At 40.2% G+C, this 18861-nt stretch overlaps 1 protein-coding gene across 1 annotated transcript; it reads right to left on the bottom strand.

Annotated features, from left to right (window-relative positions):
• Positions 1-2656: 2656 nt before the first annotated feature.
• Positions 2657-18006, bottom strand: GYG2 (glycogenin 2). Its single transcript, XM_065639727.1, has 10 exons — positions 17817-18006; positions 16945-17011; positions 12170-12337; positions 10269-10443; positions 8850-9012; positions 8160-8286; positions 7335-7557; positions 6016-6156; positions 4724-4834; positions 2657-2818 (listed from the first exon to the last, which is right to left on the bottom strand). Exons 1-10 carry the CDS (start codon positions 18004-18006, stop codon positions 2657-2659), a joined length of 1527 nt encoding a protein of 508 aa, XP_065495799.1.
• Between the last annotated feature and the right edge of the window lie 855 nt (positions 18007-18861).

Genomic DNA, 18861 nt, shown 5'->3' with positions numbered 1-18861 from the left:
ATTGTGCTAGAATCCACTACGACACTACATCACTTGTAACCGGTTCAACATTTTTATGTGTGAAGACAGCACCTAAAAACTCAGGCAGGGCTTTTAACAACAGCCGTACTTTTCCACAAAATACAATAAGCCAACTATTGTTGTGTTAATTCAAGAGATCCTAAAGCTTATAATTATGTATGTCTGTAGAAATAATTATAGCTCACACATTTTAATTCTGCTCAGAAGCTAGTGCTAATGTCTCAAATGCAATTTAATAAAATTAAAAAGCATTAAACTAACTAGTCACTCACAAATAATACTCCCTGGTACAACATAACCTGTAACTCTGCACCATCTGATAAGCACATGACTTCATATGTCCTTTCCATTTCAATTTTATTTCCATTAATGTACTACATTTCTTTGCAAAACATTGTATAATCCACACTCAGTACCATTTTACATATTAGCACTTTCAAGTGTATTCCATGACAGCTCCTTTTACTACATTCATATGTCCATTTAAAAACCTTTTAGTTAGTGATTTCACATCAGTATTTTTTCTCCCATAATCTAATTAATGTGCCAATTAAAATCTAGTCGTTACAGTAAAAAGTACAGCTGCATGAAGCATGAGTTCACATTGCTGACTACAGTTTTATATAGTCTTCAAAAACTGTTTGAATTACATCAGCAATAACGCTTATAAAACAGAGAACTTTCTCAGAAGTGCACGAGTTCATTAAAAAACGAGGATAAATCAGCAGATCAAATGCCACATGTCTAAGAGTGACACTGCAGCTGCTGTGACCTCCACACAGTGCTGCACTGGGCCACACACCCCCAGAGGCAGAACTCGCCTACCTGCGTTAAGGTGGGAAGGTTGCCTGCCCAGGAGAGGCAGGTGACCCAGGGTCCCTTTTCGATCAATGGAGAAGTTGAGAAGAATCATCTTCTGGACACCTCTCTCCGACTTCAGAGACCCTAAACATCTGACTTGAAGTAGAAGCTTGAACTCAGCAGACCCACCAAAGAGATTCCCATTTTGAGAGTGCTTAGAATAAATGAGAAATAAAGAACTAGATAAAATCAGAAATACCCAACAAAAGTAAAAGGAAATCCACTATTGTGAATATTAGAAATTATTTCTAAAATACTCAAAGATAATTTTTCTTCCTTTAAGGGACCATTTGAGTAGTTCATTCATTTCCTAATTTGTGCAAGTTATTCCCCCCCCACCTCCTTTTTGATAGAAAAAAAATAAACAAAATTTCTTTCTCTTCTACTCTGCCTTTTTCTCCACTAGCATCCACAGCAATCCCTCTGATGCATAATGTTACATCACTTCTTTTTAAACAGAATTCCCAAGTTATTGCATTAGGTATATCTGTACCAAAATTGGTGACATATTAAGACTGAAACGTATTTCAAGTCCTGCATCAGCACTGCAGAATTCTTCTTTAATATTCAGTGTTGTTATGCATAACTGTGTCAAATCTGTTACCATATTAGCATGCCTGTCAAGTTTCTTTTTTTCAAAGTGTTTATTTTTCCTTGTTTGCTAAAACAAACTTGCCAAGACTAGCCTAAATACCCAGATTCACAAAGCAGTCCCCCATAAGTATCCTTAACATGATGGAGTCTCATCAGTAAATTTTTCTGGAGCTACACTCAGATTTATTAGCTCCCACACACAGCTATTGTTTAAAAGATCTTCAAAGGGCCTGTTTACTAAAACAAGTGCTAATTGTGTATTCAGTTGCACTCAAACTGCCTGCAATCGAGGGCAACCATGCTAAAGGAGAAGAATGCCATTGTCAATGGCAGTTTGAAGTACTGTAAACAAATTGATATAAAGCACCAGAAGGTTTACACCATAGTGTCAGCATTTTTTCCTCTAAGCAACTCCGAATATGCAAGTAAAGCTAACAATAATGGAAAAAAAACCAAAAGGTATCCTATAGCAACAATATAAAAGGTTATCATACATTATTAGTCTATTTTAAGATTTTTCCATCACTTTTCTTCATGCTGGTGATGCAGATGAGCAGCTTCCTATAAATAGAGAGAACATACACCAGTGATCCAAGACAAAGTCTGAATTTCTTCTAATCCTAAGTATACTTAAAAGAAAACGTTTCGTCACAGACTCCTGTAAGGCCAGGATTTCATCTCCTCACTTTTTTCTCATACTGAAGTCTACACTATGGTTGCCCTTGAAAGTGTTAACTTGCTTTCAAGGACAAGGTTTTCATTTAAACAGTTTCACAGCATCTTCTAAAAGGTAAAAGTACTTTTGAAATAATTTCAATTTGTGAAATAATCTCAACTTCCGACAATGTTTCACACTCAACGCGCGTTTCTGCAGAATACTATGAGGAGGAGCAGGGAAGAGTGATAAATATGAGAGTTCAAACTCAGAGGGTACCATTCATTATAGTTCAGAAGGCACTATGGGAGAATAATGAAGATGAGACCCACATAACAATAAAGATGAGGCACACTTAATAGTTAAAAAACAAGAGCCTGTATCTGTTAATCTTCCTGCAAAATATACAGGGATCTATATCTACCTCTAACTTTGGTGTCAAATAAACTATGAAGACAGCCAAGTATTCAAGGATTGCATTTATAGAAGAAACAGATTGAGGCGGCCATTACAGTATACTCCATCTTAATGTAAAAATGCATCCAATTTCTTTTTTATATGTTCAAAAGCATCTTTCCCCATATAGTCCATGCGCCCTTCCTCCCATTTTCTCCGTTCATCTTCTGGACTTGGTTCGTCTGGTTTGAAGCGAATAGACAGCTCCGAAACAGAATTCGCAACCTCATTCTGTGGGAAGAAGCAGAAGAGTGGGAAAGCAGCCATTTGGTTCTCATTTCAGTGCTGTGAAGTTAAACCTTAAATGTTAAACTTTTGCTTTGTATAGTCCCAGTTAAAACAATAAGAAAACAGTATCCAAACATTCGTTCTTGTTTTAATAATGTGATCCCATTTTCCCATGCTTTTACTACTTGCCATAACATGTTTGAACATAGCAAACATTTCCTTTCCTTGTCTTAACTCAAGCCTTGGCATACTCAGCAACAACACTATGAGAATATTACAAATAGGGCCTGTTTAGAGTAGAATATATCCTACAATAAATTGTAACCATGTATCTGTGCAAATTCTGTCTTCAACAGGCTTTCATGTGAACACAAGTTCCTACAATTTTTGGTCACTTGTTTTATCTGATCTCCAGTGAGATCAGTATTATTTAGCAGATGTGAGACACATTAACCCATATGAATTACTTATAAAGATTGACACTATTCATTACACCACCACCAAATTAATTTTGAATGACAGTCCAAAATTGTGAATCCTGGTTCAAGACCAAGTTATCATAGGTGCACGAATGCAAGAGACATTATTAGTGATCAACCATGTAGCAGGAAAACTGTGTCCATGATTGACCAATGCCAGTTAAACTGAAACATCCAAACAATTATAACCAGTAGCAGAGATGAAATATAACAAGGACTAATCAAGGAAGCTACTGAAAACCTGCTTTCAGTACTACTCCAAGAGGCTGCAAGGTAAACAACTCATCTTGTGTTATAAACAAAATTGATACCAACCAGAATGACCTTCCAGTGAAGCCCTCGCAAATTCAATATAAAGATGTTTCAGAATATGATTTAGTGGGCAGGAATTAGTGGCTTAAACTGCCTAAGTGTCCTGGAATAACCATTACATCTGCCAGTTTGGGGCAGATAATACACAGGACTTGCACAAGACCTGCACCTGCAGACCAGGTACAGTATTTCAAACAGCCAACATGACAGGATATGCTTAGGGAACTGCATCCTTCCTTACGTATCTCCACCTGAGTCCCACTCTGTACATGACTTTAAACATGAATCAACACTCTGAAGGGCATGCTTCCTCCCTCTATATGCAAATATGCAACAATACTTGGTATTTACTTTTCAGGCTTTGTATACACAAAACTGCAGTAATGCCTGAAGATGCTTTAACCACTGGCAAACTTTAGCAGCAGCTTAGGGTGCCATTAGCAACAAGACAGGAATCATCATGTTTTTAGAAATTAAGAATTTTAGCTAGGGCCCATACACCCTTGGCTGTACGAGAGCTACAGTTTTGTTTCTCAGTCTTACAGTATTTCACTGTAGTGCTTCACAATCACACAAAAGGCCTCATTAGGAACATGGCTGTGTTGTGTACAAGATACAGCCCCTTGACACCCTGTCACCCCCATTGATGACAAGTCTGGCAAAGCTGTCAAACTGTCCCCAGATAAACGCAGTGCCAGATCATAAAGGAAAGCCTAGTGGCTTAGGCTCCATGCCTGACTCACTGCACATTCATTTTCCACTTGCTTGGAAAGATCACTTTAGCAGGTAAAAAACAAAACCAAATCACAACCAGAACAAAAAACCCCAAAACAGCTTTGCTTGTAGTAGTACTAGAGACCTAAAATTAACACCATGCATTTATTACTTGGGAGTTAGCGCAGGAAAATATACATTTAAAAACTAGAAATTTTTAAAAGAAAACTAGAAAGGCATCATACCCCAGTATTGGTAACAGTTAAGGGATTACATAGCTAAAAGATTAGAGAATTTATTGGAACATTCTCTCACAATTAGTTGAGATTTCCCAAGATTATGTTGATAGCAAAGAAATTCATGCAATTATCAATAGATGTACCGTGCAGAAAGCTACATGTACCAGTTCTGAGGTTTCCTGAGCCACAGGATGAAATACAAGTTGTTCTGAAGGTCTGTCAGGCTCAGAGAGATGGACGCTAGAACCGCTTTGCTCAACTTCACACACAGGTTGCTAAAATACAGTCACTGAGGTTTTATTAGGAGAATATTTTTTCATAGTTTCCTTATCATGAGAATTCATACAATACAAATCGATTCCAGGCTTGGGGTAGGGGAAAGCAGTGGATGAGAGGAAAAGGAACAAAACACATTATCACCAAGGACAAAATTCATCTCTCCCGGCTTTAGCTATCAAAACGGCATTGAATCTAAGCTCCGACTATAATCAACCTAGGATAAGTACCTCCAGAGGGCAGCTCATCTCATCCTAAAATAGTTTCAAAGTGGCTGTCAGTCTTCAGCAACTACAGAAACAGCCTGGAAAGCTGGCTTACAGTAGATGCCTATCATTCATGAGGCAAAAATTTAATGAGAAAAAATTCATTTTAGGATGATAGCTTGCTCTGTAACTCAGGAGCTTTTTATATGCATAGAATGAGAACAGAACAAAGCACTTCAAAACAGAGGTAAAATAGATTGCGCCAAAAATGGTGTCCCAAATATTCACCTTAGCCGGACACCAAACATTAATGAGGAGACAGACCCCATTCTGAAGTCTCTTATACAAAAACCAAAACAATCCCACAAGATTACTGAAGCTAAGCAATGAAAAGTGGAATTATTGTGTTCCTAAGTAAGAAGAGAATCAGGCTATTAATTTCTAATCAATATGATATTCTGATATACCAATCCTAATAATTAAAAGAACAAATTTAACTTTGAATGACACTACCTTAAGTGAACCTTATGATTTTTATTGCCCAAATCAGAGAAATTTGAGGAACAGGTTTCCCAGCCAACAGTTCTGGAAATAAACCAAATAATTTCTACAGAGGATAGATGGAAGAGATTTTTGGTTTAAATATATTAATTCACAAGAGTATTAATACTCCAAAGATTCCTTCGGTAACATATATTTTTATATTACACTTTATTAAGTATATAACAAGTTTCAATAAGCAATCTCTTTGTAAAATTCAATGAAAACCCTTTAAACCTCCAGACACATCATGCATGTGTGACTAAAGGTTAAGGAAAATAAATACTCTTTAGACTATTTCTGATGCTAGCAAGAAAATTCAGCAGCTACAGCTAAATTGAAGAAGATAGAACCTCATAGATTAGAAGCATAATTTTAAAAATCTCATTTTAGTATACCATTTGTTACTGCATATAGTAACTTAACATACTTACAGCTGTGAAAGCGAGTTCCTCAGGTGAGCATGCTGTGGGATATATTTCATATGTCTGCTCTGGAAGCTCAGGCATTTGCAGTGAATTGGCCACAGGAGGACTGACCTTTTTCAGTGTAATTTCAACTCCACTGAAAGTGTGCTAACAAAAACAAGAACATCTCAGCACTGCAATATAATTTTGCAGGAAATTAATATCTTATTTACAACGGTTTTGCTTTCTTACAGGGATTTCAGCATTGAAGTAAGACGATAATAAATTCAAAAACTGTTGTAGCTGCAGATTCAGAGCATTTTACAATTTGTATTTTTTCACTCATGAGTATGCCAGCGTCATCAGGAAACAAATCTAACAGGTATTTCTACCTTCATGTTATATAGCTGAAATATTTGTTTACTGCATAATTTTTCAAAAATCAAAACGTGGTAAAAGTACGAGATCAAAAACTACCCATTCCTTCCTCTGCTTTCCAATTTGTCATGAGGTTAACAAACAAAATTCCTCTCTGGTGTTGATGGTAATTGTCCAACTGATCTTACCAGACTATGCAATTAGTTCAGTTATGGTAATAGTCTAATATAAAAAAAAAAAAAAAAAAAGAGAAAATATTTACATATACATAAAAGTGATCTAAATGGTCATGTCTGGATAGAAACTTTTAAAAAAAAATCAGACTTGTTCTACTCATAACTTTATGCTCCTGCTCTCCAAGAAGTCATCTATTTATCAACAGATTTTTAATTATATTCATGGAAACCATACATCTCTTCACTTCCTTTGAAGAAAAAAAAAAAAAAAGAGCTCAGTAAATAATACTCGATGACATACAAGTACTGAATATAACATCCTAAACATAATTAACACTGCCTTGCAAAATTGATTTATTTGCTATGACCCTCATAAAACAAGTTATAATGCAGTTCCAAAAAGGTAAATTTTACTATAGCTCAAGAGCTAGTTTGATGGTCTACATCAACTTAGCTTCAAAAAGTCAAAAGTCTATTTGTTTCATAGCCAGATTATCACCATCTCTGGATAATTTGTATCATACTTCATGTTTAATTTGCAGAATCTAATACACATACATTCCCATACAAACTTTGCATCAATTAAGGAGGCTGTGGGGAGTGTTTGGTAAGCCAGTAGTACTAAAAATTTTTCCTAAACTGCTAATTTAGATATTTCTAGAAGTAATCCCTGCTCCTACCAACCAACAGATATAATGTTTGCCCGTGTAACTCCTTCCTCTAGCGAATTCATAATTTTCCGAATTTTTCTTGCTATCTCAGCATATTCCCATTAACTCCTTATTAGTTTACCTTGCATTCCTCAGTTTCTGATTCTTCCATCTTTTGGAATTTTTCTAACAAAGGCAATATACTGGCACTGTATATATTCCACCAGAGGGCCAGAAACGACAGCTGATGAAAAGATCCAGCGGTGGTACCATCCTGCATAACTCTCTTTGTTTGAAGGTTGTATTTGTAGTTCCAGGGCTTTGTCGCTCCCAAGAAGTGAACAACTTTAGCATCTCTGCCAAAACTGTAGAGGTTAAACATGCAGGTCTAGATGTTAAATTTTTTCACCTTCCAGTAAGACAGTTTTGTGCAACTGGAACACTACGTCATAACACCTTAAATCCAACTTGCCTTCTGCCAGTCTCTAACTGCATTGTCTGAAGTCATATAATGACTAGCACAAATTTTGTTTTATGGAAGAAATGATTTTAAATAAATAAATAAGGAAAAAAAAAAGAAAAACAAACAAACACACAAAACCCCACACACCTGTTTCCCATAGAACTGACTGGAAAAGAAGGGAACAACTTTCAAAGTAAAGCTGTCAGAACCTAATGCTGGAGTAATGTACATCTTTACAAATATGAGAAAAAGCTTCTCTGAAACAACATATTATCATATGTAGCCAACATATTATCAAATGTAGCCAACTCTGGGACTTTCTCTGTGTCCAGATGCAAGACATTCATATTGCATTTAAGATTCTACTACATGATTTGTACATAATGCCGTTTGTGACTACCATAATGTATGATCAACAGAATATGCCATTATTATTCTCTCATAATAGAATGTTTGTTAACAAACTACAGGGGTTTACAGTCAGTCAGGAGTGTTACTACTTACTGATTGAAAGCAGGAACATAGGTATATACAGCACTGCTGCTTAAGTTATAGAGGAAGGGTAAGTGTTTGCCAATGTCTGCTGTTGCCCAGTTGCTAAAGAAGCTATTCAACAAGCCTTGATCACCTCCTAAAGAAGAGATAAAACAGTATTACCATAAGTATGCATACACTCACGTTTACCTCAAAATTTCACATCCAAAGATGGGAGCGAGACTGGTGTGTTCATGGGACTGCAACTTGGACTTGACAACATGGCCACATGAGCAGGTACAAGCGAATAATACCTGATCCACTCCGATGAAAGTTCGGGGAAATTGAGTCCTATTGTAATATATGAAGAAAGGAGTAGGAAAGGGTTTTGGTCTCCCTCAGAGCAGAAGACTTAAGATCAGGGTATTTCTCTCTCCTAAACCAGACAGCAAAATTAAAAGTTACTGAGCAAGACTTGGACACGACGTCCCTTCATTGCATTTTTCTGGGAATTACCATCCACAATAAGTCAATGAGTCCTAAGTACAGCGTAAGAGGCAAAGGTCTGCACCTTATATTTTTGTGGGAGCACAATTCCATAAAACTCAGAGAACTCCTGCCTTCCTCCACTCTGCCAGATTGCATGGAAGCTACAGAAAACCAGCTTACTGAGAAGGAATCTAACATCTTGCTCTTCATCCCTTACACCTCACCCCTTACCATCAAAGCTGCCATGTTCGGCAGCAAACCGGAGCAGCAGATTGTAGGTTTTCAAAGAAGGTCGGAACACAAATACACCACTGTTAAAGCAGTCAGGCCAGCCAGAATCAGGAGCTGCTGAAAACTCTTCTCGATCAAACAACTCATCGACATTGCAAAGCACCTTAGAGACAGTAGAACAAAAAGAAAAAAATCAGAGCAAATGTTTTCTAGAACATGAGTAGATAAATCAGTATCAATGGAGTAAATTGCTAGTTTAGCGAAGTATATAGCTTGTAGAGCATAAAAGCAGTGGCAATGCAAAATATGCTTGAGGTCAGGACTTCTATTTTTAATATAATAAGGTAACATTAATTTCTCTGATAAAAGCACAAGCCCTGTGAAATTACTTCATGAACCTCAGAGACTCTCCAGAATTTCCCTTTAAATGTTATAATGTACCAAGAAAACACAACATTTCCTTCTTTCTTAGCTCACCTTCCCATAGTCCAGTATTCTCAGTAACTGCAAAAGAGATGAATGAAAGCTGGGAATCCAAACAATTTGAGTTTGCAACAGTCTGACCAAACGGGTAGCAGAAAAACTGTCTCTTGTTACCAGTAGTCTAATATAAGTTTAGCTGAGAGGTTTGGTTTGGTTTTTAAGCTTCACAAGGAAGTGGGAAAAAATCAATCAGGTTAAGACCCTGGTCACTTTTAAAGTTGGTGGAAAGACTGCTGTTCTGTCACTGAAAGTCTGGACCCAATCTGTAATTAAGCCAAAGCAGAAGAAGAATTTTTTTTTAGGCGATATATTACTTAATTGAATTAAATAAATAAATATTTGCTTTCCTTCTTTAACTTCAATGTTAAACAGGAAATCATAATAATAAGCTTCTCCCCTCATCCCCTGAGAAGAATAACTTAATTTGCTTTCTAATTCAAATACAACCCTATTAAATTAAAACGCATCCTATTCTTCTAAAATGAGCTATGTAAGGGCAGGGGAAGGCTGACATTATTGTCCGTGTCAAAATTATGGCCATGTTTATCTCTACGCCTCCTAAAAAAAAAAAAAGTTTCTGGAGCTTCTTTTTTTTCCTCTTTTTAAAGTGGCCTGCCTTCCTGACCAGAGTAAGTCCAAGCAAAAGTATATGAGAGAGACGTATTTTAAACACCTGTCATAAGCTTATTTGCATAAAGTGTGTTTGTGATCACTTTTTAGGACAGTCCTAAGCCTACTCTCAAAACAGCATTTCTTTCTATGCAGCCAGCAAACTGCGAGTATTGCCAAAACCTGCCAGCTGGAGGTCTTGCGACCTTGTGACCGCCAGCAAATCTGGTCACTTCATAGGCCTGTAGGCTGCCTGACAAGGAAGTATCCCACGCTCAAAGTCTTTGAGACAGACACAAATGTTTCCACAGCTCCCGTTCTGCTCACCAAAGTGTCCGCATCCATGAAGACACATTTACTATAATGAGTAAGAGTCCAACAGTGAAGCTTCGTGAAGGTTACACCCAGTTCTGGCCTCTGCATCAGAGCCAGATGGACCGAGTCAGCGCTGTCAAGGGCATCCACCTCAATTACTTCGTCAAACACGCTGCGGAGGACAGACCTACCAGAGCAAGCAGGGGGATTGAGAGAGGCACAACAGAGGTCACTTTTGGCATGAAAACAGTGACACACAGCAGCACATTTATTATGACAAAGGCAAGATCGACTGGTTAGACTGAGAAGTCAGAAGTGAAAAGGCCTTGTAAACAGTTTGCTGAAGTGACAGCTGTCAATCAGGCCACAAACCATTGCTTCCTCAACTACAGGGCCAGCACATCTCAAAAGCAACAGCTGTCGTATGGAGGAGAAACTAATCCTTATTTCAGTTACTTTATCTCCTATGGAAACACCAACAGAAATTAAAGCAGCTTTCATCCTGCACAACTGTTTCTGGGCCCAGCACCACCCTGCGTTCCCTGTGCCTTGCACAGGATGTGGCACACACTGACAGCACAGTCATTTGCTCCTATTATGCTCAAGTAAACGCAGCTTGAAAACTGCACCGTTTAAAACCAGCAATATATACTTGCTCACTACTACAAATCGTCTCAAATGAGACTTTTAGGAAGACATCTTTTTTTTCTATGCAAATCTTTCATGGGAACTTTATAGGTAATACCACAGTAGGTAATTTTCCTTCAAGACAGAAGAAAAAATGTCTTTTAAATACAGCTTATTTATTTCCATCACACTATTAACTAAAAAGTCCTGGATGTCATACATACACAGAAAAAGAGCCTGTACTGATTACCTAGACTTCAGTCATCAGCTTCTGCTTGACTGATCTTCAAGGGGTAGGTGTTAACTGGGAAAGAATTAAGAGTAGGTATAGAATTTTAGAAGTATAGTTCAGTGATGTACTTTTTTTAAAATGCCATCCTTGATTAAAAAATATATTAAAGATTTTTCTCCCACTGAATGGGCATGAAAAAACTGATGAACTTAGTAGCCACCCACATGTCAAATATATACAGTGTTCCCTCAGGAAGGCTACAGTGTTGTGACAAAATGCGTACTTCAAAAAACCTCTAAAACCAGGTTTTTGTACACCTAATCACAGCAAAAATGAGAAAACGTTTCTTGAGACAGATGCAATGCAAATACTTCCACATGGCATACAGAAATCAGGAGCTTGCACATTTCTTAAGCCACGGCAGAGCTAAGAATTTAAGCAGCTATGACATCTCATGTTCCTTTTAACAAGGAACACAGTCCTCCAAATAACAAGGCTTGAGTTCAGCAGATCTGATGATATTTCTGTACATGCAATTCTGTAGTGCCTCTAGAATCACAACCCAAATTGGAAAATGGTTTAAAAAAAAAGGTGAAAATAAATTTATTTCTCATCAGAATAGCCATGCACCAATATTTTAAAAATATTAGTCATCTGAAACTGAGCCTCTAAGGTTTTTGGAGAGTTCTGATGTCACAGGTGGCTATGTATCTCGTTCTTTCTAAAAGACAAACAGTTTGGGGAAAAAAAACAGTAGTGCCCTTATTTCATCTCAAAAGCAAGACACTAATACCTTAGTTCCCAAACTATCAGCTTATGTTTCCAATTATGGGCTTAAGAAAACTCCCAGCCACAAGCACTAGTTCTGCAAGTAAATTCTTATGAGGCTTGTGATCTTGTCATGGATGTTATTTGGGACTCCTCTCAGAAATTGCTAGCCAAGGGGGAACTTCTAGACATAATGCTGTGAAATCCTCAGGAAGCCTATTAAAATCTTTCATGCTGTTGTTTATTGTTCCACATTATCAACCTCCAAAACCAGATGAGTCCTTACCTCATCCCAGTGGAAACCTCTGGTGTAATTAGTACTGCCAGTTTTCTAGATGTCATATGGTTCCTCAAGGACTGTCCGAGAACCAGAGCGCCTTGGCAGTACACATCGTCGGTAGCGAGGGTCACAAAGGCTTGATCTGTTACTGTGAGCAAATATTCAGAAGAGTCACTTTACAGCTTTAACATAAGCTCTTTTGGCAGGTTCCTACAATCTCCCTCCTCCAGCTAGCCAACAGGCTGTGGCTTATAACAACCTGCAGTTCCTATGATAAGCTCTTTCCTATCTTAAACTCCCCCAAAAGAGACATCTGAATAGGAAATCCAGTGAATGTGATCGCAGAATGTAGGTTTCTGAAATTTGTTATTTTTTGTTTGTCTGACTGACTTAATTACAGGTATGAAGTTTTTGGACTAGCCTTAAACAAATAATTCCCTGAGTCTTATTGCCTAAACATAATGCCAATCAAAAAAGATGATGTGTAAATACTTAGATTTTACATTGAACTAAGTATAATACAACAGATAAGGAAAGTGTTTCCATTTATACAGTGGCAAAAGAAAAAAAAAAAAACACCACAAACAACAAACATACACAGGATGCTAAGTACTAGCCAGAAATACATAAAAATGTATTTCTTTCCATAAACCCACTGAATTAATCCAACAGGCATTATTCTTTGCTGTGTTCTCTTTATACTGGCATAGCTGTTGCTGCCTGAACAAATGCAGAGAAATTGTTATGAAGGTTGGTACACCTCTCAGAAGCTAAGGATTCCTACCTCAAGTAACTCCAAGAAAATTAGGAGTGTTCTTCATTGTCAGGAAACACACAGGGGAAAAAAGTTACAAAGAAAAAGCAAGCAATGTACACTCCTGCACAATAGCAGACATCATGTGTTTGGTAGAGATACCAGGCCTGTGGCAGTATCACCAGGGGCTGCTTCTTCAGCTCAGTCCTCTGACAGAACCACTGTTATCAGGGTTCTCCTGAGGAGACCCAGAACCTACGATTCAGCAAGGTGAGCAGCCTTCTCAGAGGAGAAGGAAGAGCCCGACTTTCTAGGCTGTAAAAATTAACCAGAACAAGATGAGCGGGTCACACATTTGAGGGAAATTCCAATGAATCCTACAGATCTTCAATAAACACTTGTTTTGAACTACTTGTTTAAAAGCACCATCATCTTAAGGGACAAGCAATTGTGCTGCATAAATTAAAACAACTAAACCATAACAACAACGAAAACATCCTGTCATACAGTTTCCAGGCTCTGTGAGAGACACTAGAAAGAATCTCACAGAACTAGTTGCAGAGAACTCAACAAATGCTCTCATGGCTGGCTCAGCCAGAGGCTGCCAAACCAAATGAATTTAAACCTCCAGCCTGACATTGAGGTATGCAATGAAGTGTGGTTGGTTCCAGTGACAAGTTCTCAGGTACTAAGTGTTTTCATTTTTCATGTCTTCCAAATCCAGAGCAAAGCAAAGACACACTAGCATGCAGTCATCTTCCTCCTTTTTTGCCCTACCTCCCACTCACCTCCAGCCAGACCCGGGTTCAAATCGAGCACATACACCCTACATTTGCTGACATTGCAAGGGGTCCCTGCACCTCAGGAGAATCCAAGTAGTGTTAAACTTGGCCAAAAAACCTGAATAATCTAGCCAAACTTAAAATAGTTTGCAGATGCCTCAGCTAAGCAAACTCCAATCACTATTTCCAGAAGAAGCAAATGAAAAAAGGAGCTTTCAAATCTCCCGTCTTCATAAGAACTCGAGCAAGTTAAGGGTGTTCCAGAAAATAATGACTAAGGAGTTGCTTACATGGAGTGGTTTAGAAGGAAAGTTGTGCAACTGAACTGCTCCTACTGCAATTTTCCAAAAGGTTAAATGAATAAATATAAGCATACATTTAAAAAAAAAGCGCTGAAGGCTACTTTAGCAATAAAATTATTTCAAAAGACACAAAGAGTCAGCAAAGAAAAGCATTTTCGTGTTAGGCAACAGGCATCTTTAGCCAAACAAAGGTAATAAAACAACTACTGAGAGGAATGGGGGGGTAGGTTAATAAAAAAAGCAAACTGAAATGAGTGGGAGTTTAAATCTTAAAACACTGTTTTAAATAACAACCACAAAACTGAACACATAATCTTCTTATTGCTTCTGCAAATTCTTTTAGCTACAGAAGCTGAATTTCCACATAAGTAGTACATCTAAAAATACAGAAGTTACTCATCAAATACTTCAGCAAATTACCACATCCTACATATACTTTCATGCCCTACACCTCTTGGGCTAAAGTGGTCAGAACCACAAGGAAGCAAACTGCTGAACAATATAGCTTCTAAGAAACTCTTGCTAATATTTCACGCAGAAAATAAACTCATTGTCTCTTTTGAGAATGAGGGGTGGGATACATATTATGGCCTTCTAAATAGAGTTAATCATCAGAGATAATTAAACATATAATCAATATTGACTGAAGCCGTGCAATATTAAAATATTTCTAGTGCAAAGAGAGAAGCATGTCCTAGCTATTTTTAAATCCTACAGGATTAAGGATCCACAAGGGGTTTAAAAATCAAAAGATTTTACAGTTACTTGTTCTTTCATCTAATCCCTGTTGTTGAGGAAGAAGTGTTACTTGACTTGATTTGTTTATAATGTTCTTTGGAACTCTGTCACTATAAATAAATATTTAATTTTTATAACTCAAAACTAAGGATCATATTTTCATATAAACTTGTGAAGATAAACTGTTTATCTGTAAATTCCCATCTAAATGAAATCAAGAACAATGCTACATTAATTCCAATCTATACAGGGTTTCATTCACTGACTTTAAGCTGCAAAAGAAGATTCGATCTTTTATATTTGAAAGCCAAAGGTGTAGGTATTTGAAATTCATTGCAACTGGATTTTTAAGTGTCAAGTGCACTTTCAATTTTTTTTGTGCTGAATGACAATAGGTTTTTTCATGGAAAACACCTAGTGTGAACACTATTAAGTTTTCAAGCAAATTGTTTTCAAGCTGTGGAACCCTATGGCTAATAGCATTGACTCTCAGTAAATTAGGAGAAAAGTAATTGTATGATTAGAATCACATTAAAACTATAAATCTGCTAATTTCTCTTGTCTGGATTACCACACTGCACATGAAGATGCACATTTAGAAACCATTATCGTTAGCAGCAGCTCCTCAGTTTTAATACCTAACAATAGTTTCTCAGAACAAACCAAGGATTTTCAAGCAAGTAACTTTTTTATTTTAGAGCCTGCTCTGCACCTACAGGTAGCCACATAGAAAAGACAGCAAAAGTAATGTGAATCACCACAGTCAGCATGATTTTATGTGAAACTAGTTACAGTTTTCTTAGCCAAGATCACCAACTGCTCATGCTACTCACTCATAGCTGTAGTACCTCTAACACTGCCAGAGGCAGAATTCTTCAACAGGCCTAAAAACCAGTTCTAGGGAAGCTATAAGCCTTACTTAGAATCCACACCGGCAAGCAGACAGGGTGGTGCTCACTTTGATGTTCAAAGAAAAAAGAGAGAGGGAATGAACAAACACCAGGTACCCACTGAGAATCAGGAGTGACTCATAATTACAAACACTGAATGAAACGCATGCACCTGCCAGCTTCAAGGCAAGTTTAAGTAGGGTCTTTTTTCCTCCACAATCCACTAGACATAGCTTTTTAAACATATTTCAATCTCCCTTCTGAGAGAAAGAGGAAGGATAAATGTGCTCTAGATATGGCTCCTAGAGTAATTTGTCAAGATGCTCACTTCAAAATTGCAATAGGAGACCAAAGACATATGCTACAAATTTCCTACAAGCATGTAACCATTGATATCCTATATAAACCAACAGCTAAAATCCTCCAACAGGCAGGTTAGGTTCCCACTATGTACTGCCACTCGTACGAACAAATGTCATCTCATTGTTTTCTTAAATTCCTCCCTGGTACCGTCTGTTGCACTTTTGCCACCTCCTCCCTTCTACTATAGACACAACCTGCAGGAGGGGCAGGCTGCGGTTCGGACCTGTGCCCTCTGAGCCCAAAGCACCTTTCTGAGAGCCTGAGCAACAATGACATAACACAGCCCCAATTCACATCATGCATTCTAGCAGCAATTTTGTTACTCCCCCTCCCCACACATAGGTTCCTACACATCATCCCCCAAAACCACATCTCAGTGAAGATGTGTTAGAGTAAGGCAAAGATAAAGCAAACTACAGGCCTTCTCATTTTTCTGACCTAGTGCAACTGCTTTGGAAGCACTTGGAACAGAATTCCCATGTTTCTTCAGTCTGGGTCCAATAGTAGAAACATTTATATTACTGATGAAGATGGCACAACCAACACCTTTATGCAGACCTTTTTATAACAGAATATGAATTGCCATTTGACGGCATGCAATATTTCCCTTGGTCTACTGAAGTTCTGCCTTATCCAAAACCAGATTCTATCTTATCCTTTATTAAAACAACACTGAATTTTACTAGACAGTATTACAACTGTTGTCTTGGCAGCTACAGAAAGAGGTCTTGTTTGTCATTTCATGTACCTTTTACCATGTATATTTCAGTTGAGAACAGTTACATTTTGCTTCAAGAACCTACAATTTTGTTATTCGACAGATAGAAAACTATCTTTATGAAAAATAGAATGCAGCAATATTATAATATGCAAATAAGCATAATGCATAGCACCCAAAGCTGGTCCCAAAATAGTAACATACTAGATAGAAAAAAAAAAAAAAAACACTAACTGCTTAAACAATCCAAAGACAGCACAGAGGACTTGATATGATACATTGTTAGATGTTTCTAGTCTTTCTACGAAAAAAAAAAGGAAAAAGGAAAAAGGAAAAAGGAAAAAGGAAAAAGGAAAAAGGAAAAAGGAAAAAGGAAAAAGGAAAAAGGAAAAAGGAAAAAGGAAAAAGGAAAAAGGAAAAAGGAGACGCAGGACGCAGGATCCTTTAATCCTCTAATTTGAAGACTCCCTTTCTGTGTCTTCCCCCAGTACTGAGGTGTCATGTACATGAATTCAAACTTGGGACTCACCAGGCCAAACGTCCGAGGAAGGTGTGTCTGTGACACCCTTCAAATGGTTCAACGAACCCAACTTCGGGGGGCCGTCACCCAAGTTTTTCCTCAGTTCTGTGAGAACACTGAAGAAATGAAACACCACCTGCACCCACCCCATGCAGTTAGCCCTAAACCAGTCCCTCATGGCTTTACGGATGACTTTGAATAAATGACAATCGCTGCCCCATAAGAACAGACACAAGGAAGGTTTTTCTGGATCTCTGGATCAGGCCGAAGGAGCACACCCCAGCCTGTCACCCTGCAGGAAGGCGCCGAGAGGCCTGGGCAGGCCAATCTGTCCGCACAAGCAGAATACATAAACGAGTTTAGCGCTTTCATCCCACCAGCCAGCCAATTTAAATCCTCATCTGAGACCACTCATTACAGCACAGCGCGACGCAGCAGAGAGAGACCCTAACCCGCACCGCGGTGCGAGGCGGGAGGCAGCCCTGGGGGGACCTGGCCTGCGCCCCGGAGGGGCGGCTGAAGACACGCGAAGCGGGATGCTGCGAATGGCGAGGGCAGCCCCCCGGGGCAGAGCCGCGGTACTCACCGGACATGCTGCGGCCGGCGGGGCCCAGCCGGGCAGGGGCACGGCCCACGCTGCCCACCTCTGCCGCCGCCTCACCTGCTCGCAGCGGGGCCGGTAAATCGCGAAATGGGATTAGCCTCTTTCCTGCTGAAGACAGTGGTAGGTGAATTATATTCGCAGAGACTCCTGCGCAGCAGCAGAGAAGCGGCATTAGCGGCAGAGACCATTTGGGAGGGTTGGCACGACCCGCTCCGCCCCCACCCGCGCTTTACTGTACGGGGACCACCCTCCTTTCGCCCCCTGCCCCGCCGTGCGCCCCGGCAGCTCCCTGCCCCCCGGGGCAGAGCACAGCCCGGACTTCGGCCCCGCCAGCCGCCGACCTGACAGGGGCTCCGCACCTGCCCGCTGCTGCCGGCCCGCCCGCCGGGTGCCCCCCACGCCCGCCCAGTGCCCCCTACGCCCGCCCAGTGCCCCCTACTCCTCCATGCGTGGCGGCGGCACCGCGGCGCCCCCTGGCGGAGCGCCCACCCCGCCCCGGCTGCGCCCGGGGGAGCCCTCCCGGCATGGCGGGGTTGGGGGTCTTGTCTCCCGCCGCCTCCTCCTCTCCCCTCCGGTCCGGTCCCCTGCGCACCGCTCTCGGGGATGTGGGTATCAGCGGGACCTCCGGAGAGCCTCCCTAAGGTGGCTGCTCTCGGGCCACCCGCCCGGCAGGCTGCCTGCGAAGCGCCCGGGGGCGCTGGGGAAGGAGAGGGACCACCTCGGCCCCACCTCTCGGCGTCGTTTCGAGGCTCCCGGACGAAGAGCGCCGGCCCCTGCGGAGCTGCGCGGTGGCTCAGGCGGACATTAAAGAGACGAGAAATCCCTGCGAGAGGGACGGAACGCCCCGCGCCGTGGCTGCGCACCCGCCGGGAGCGCCCGGCCCGAGCGCAGCTGCGGGAGCTGCGGGAGCTGCGGGAGCTGCGGGAGGGTCGATCGCGGCGGCCGCCCGGCAAAAGCGGGGGGTGTGGGCCGCGTCCCGCCACCCGCGCTCCTGCGGTTGCAACGCAGTCTCCTCGCCGCGCACACG

This window comes from Caloenas nicobarica, chromosome 1, assembly GCF_036013445.1.
Source record: "Caloenas nicobarica isolate bCalNic1 chromosome 1, bCalNic1.hap1, whole genome shotgun sequence".
NCBI classification, from domain to species: domain Eukaryota; kingdom Metazoa; phylum Chordata; class Aves; order Columbiformes; family Columbidae; genus Caloenas; species Caloenas nicobarica.
The sequence above is the reverse complement of the archived record's forward strand: the minus strand, read 5'-3'. Positions and strand labels throughout refer to the sequence as shown.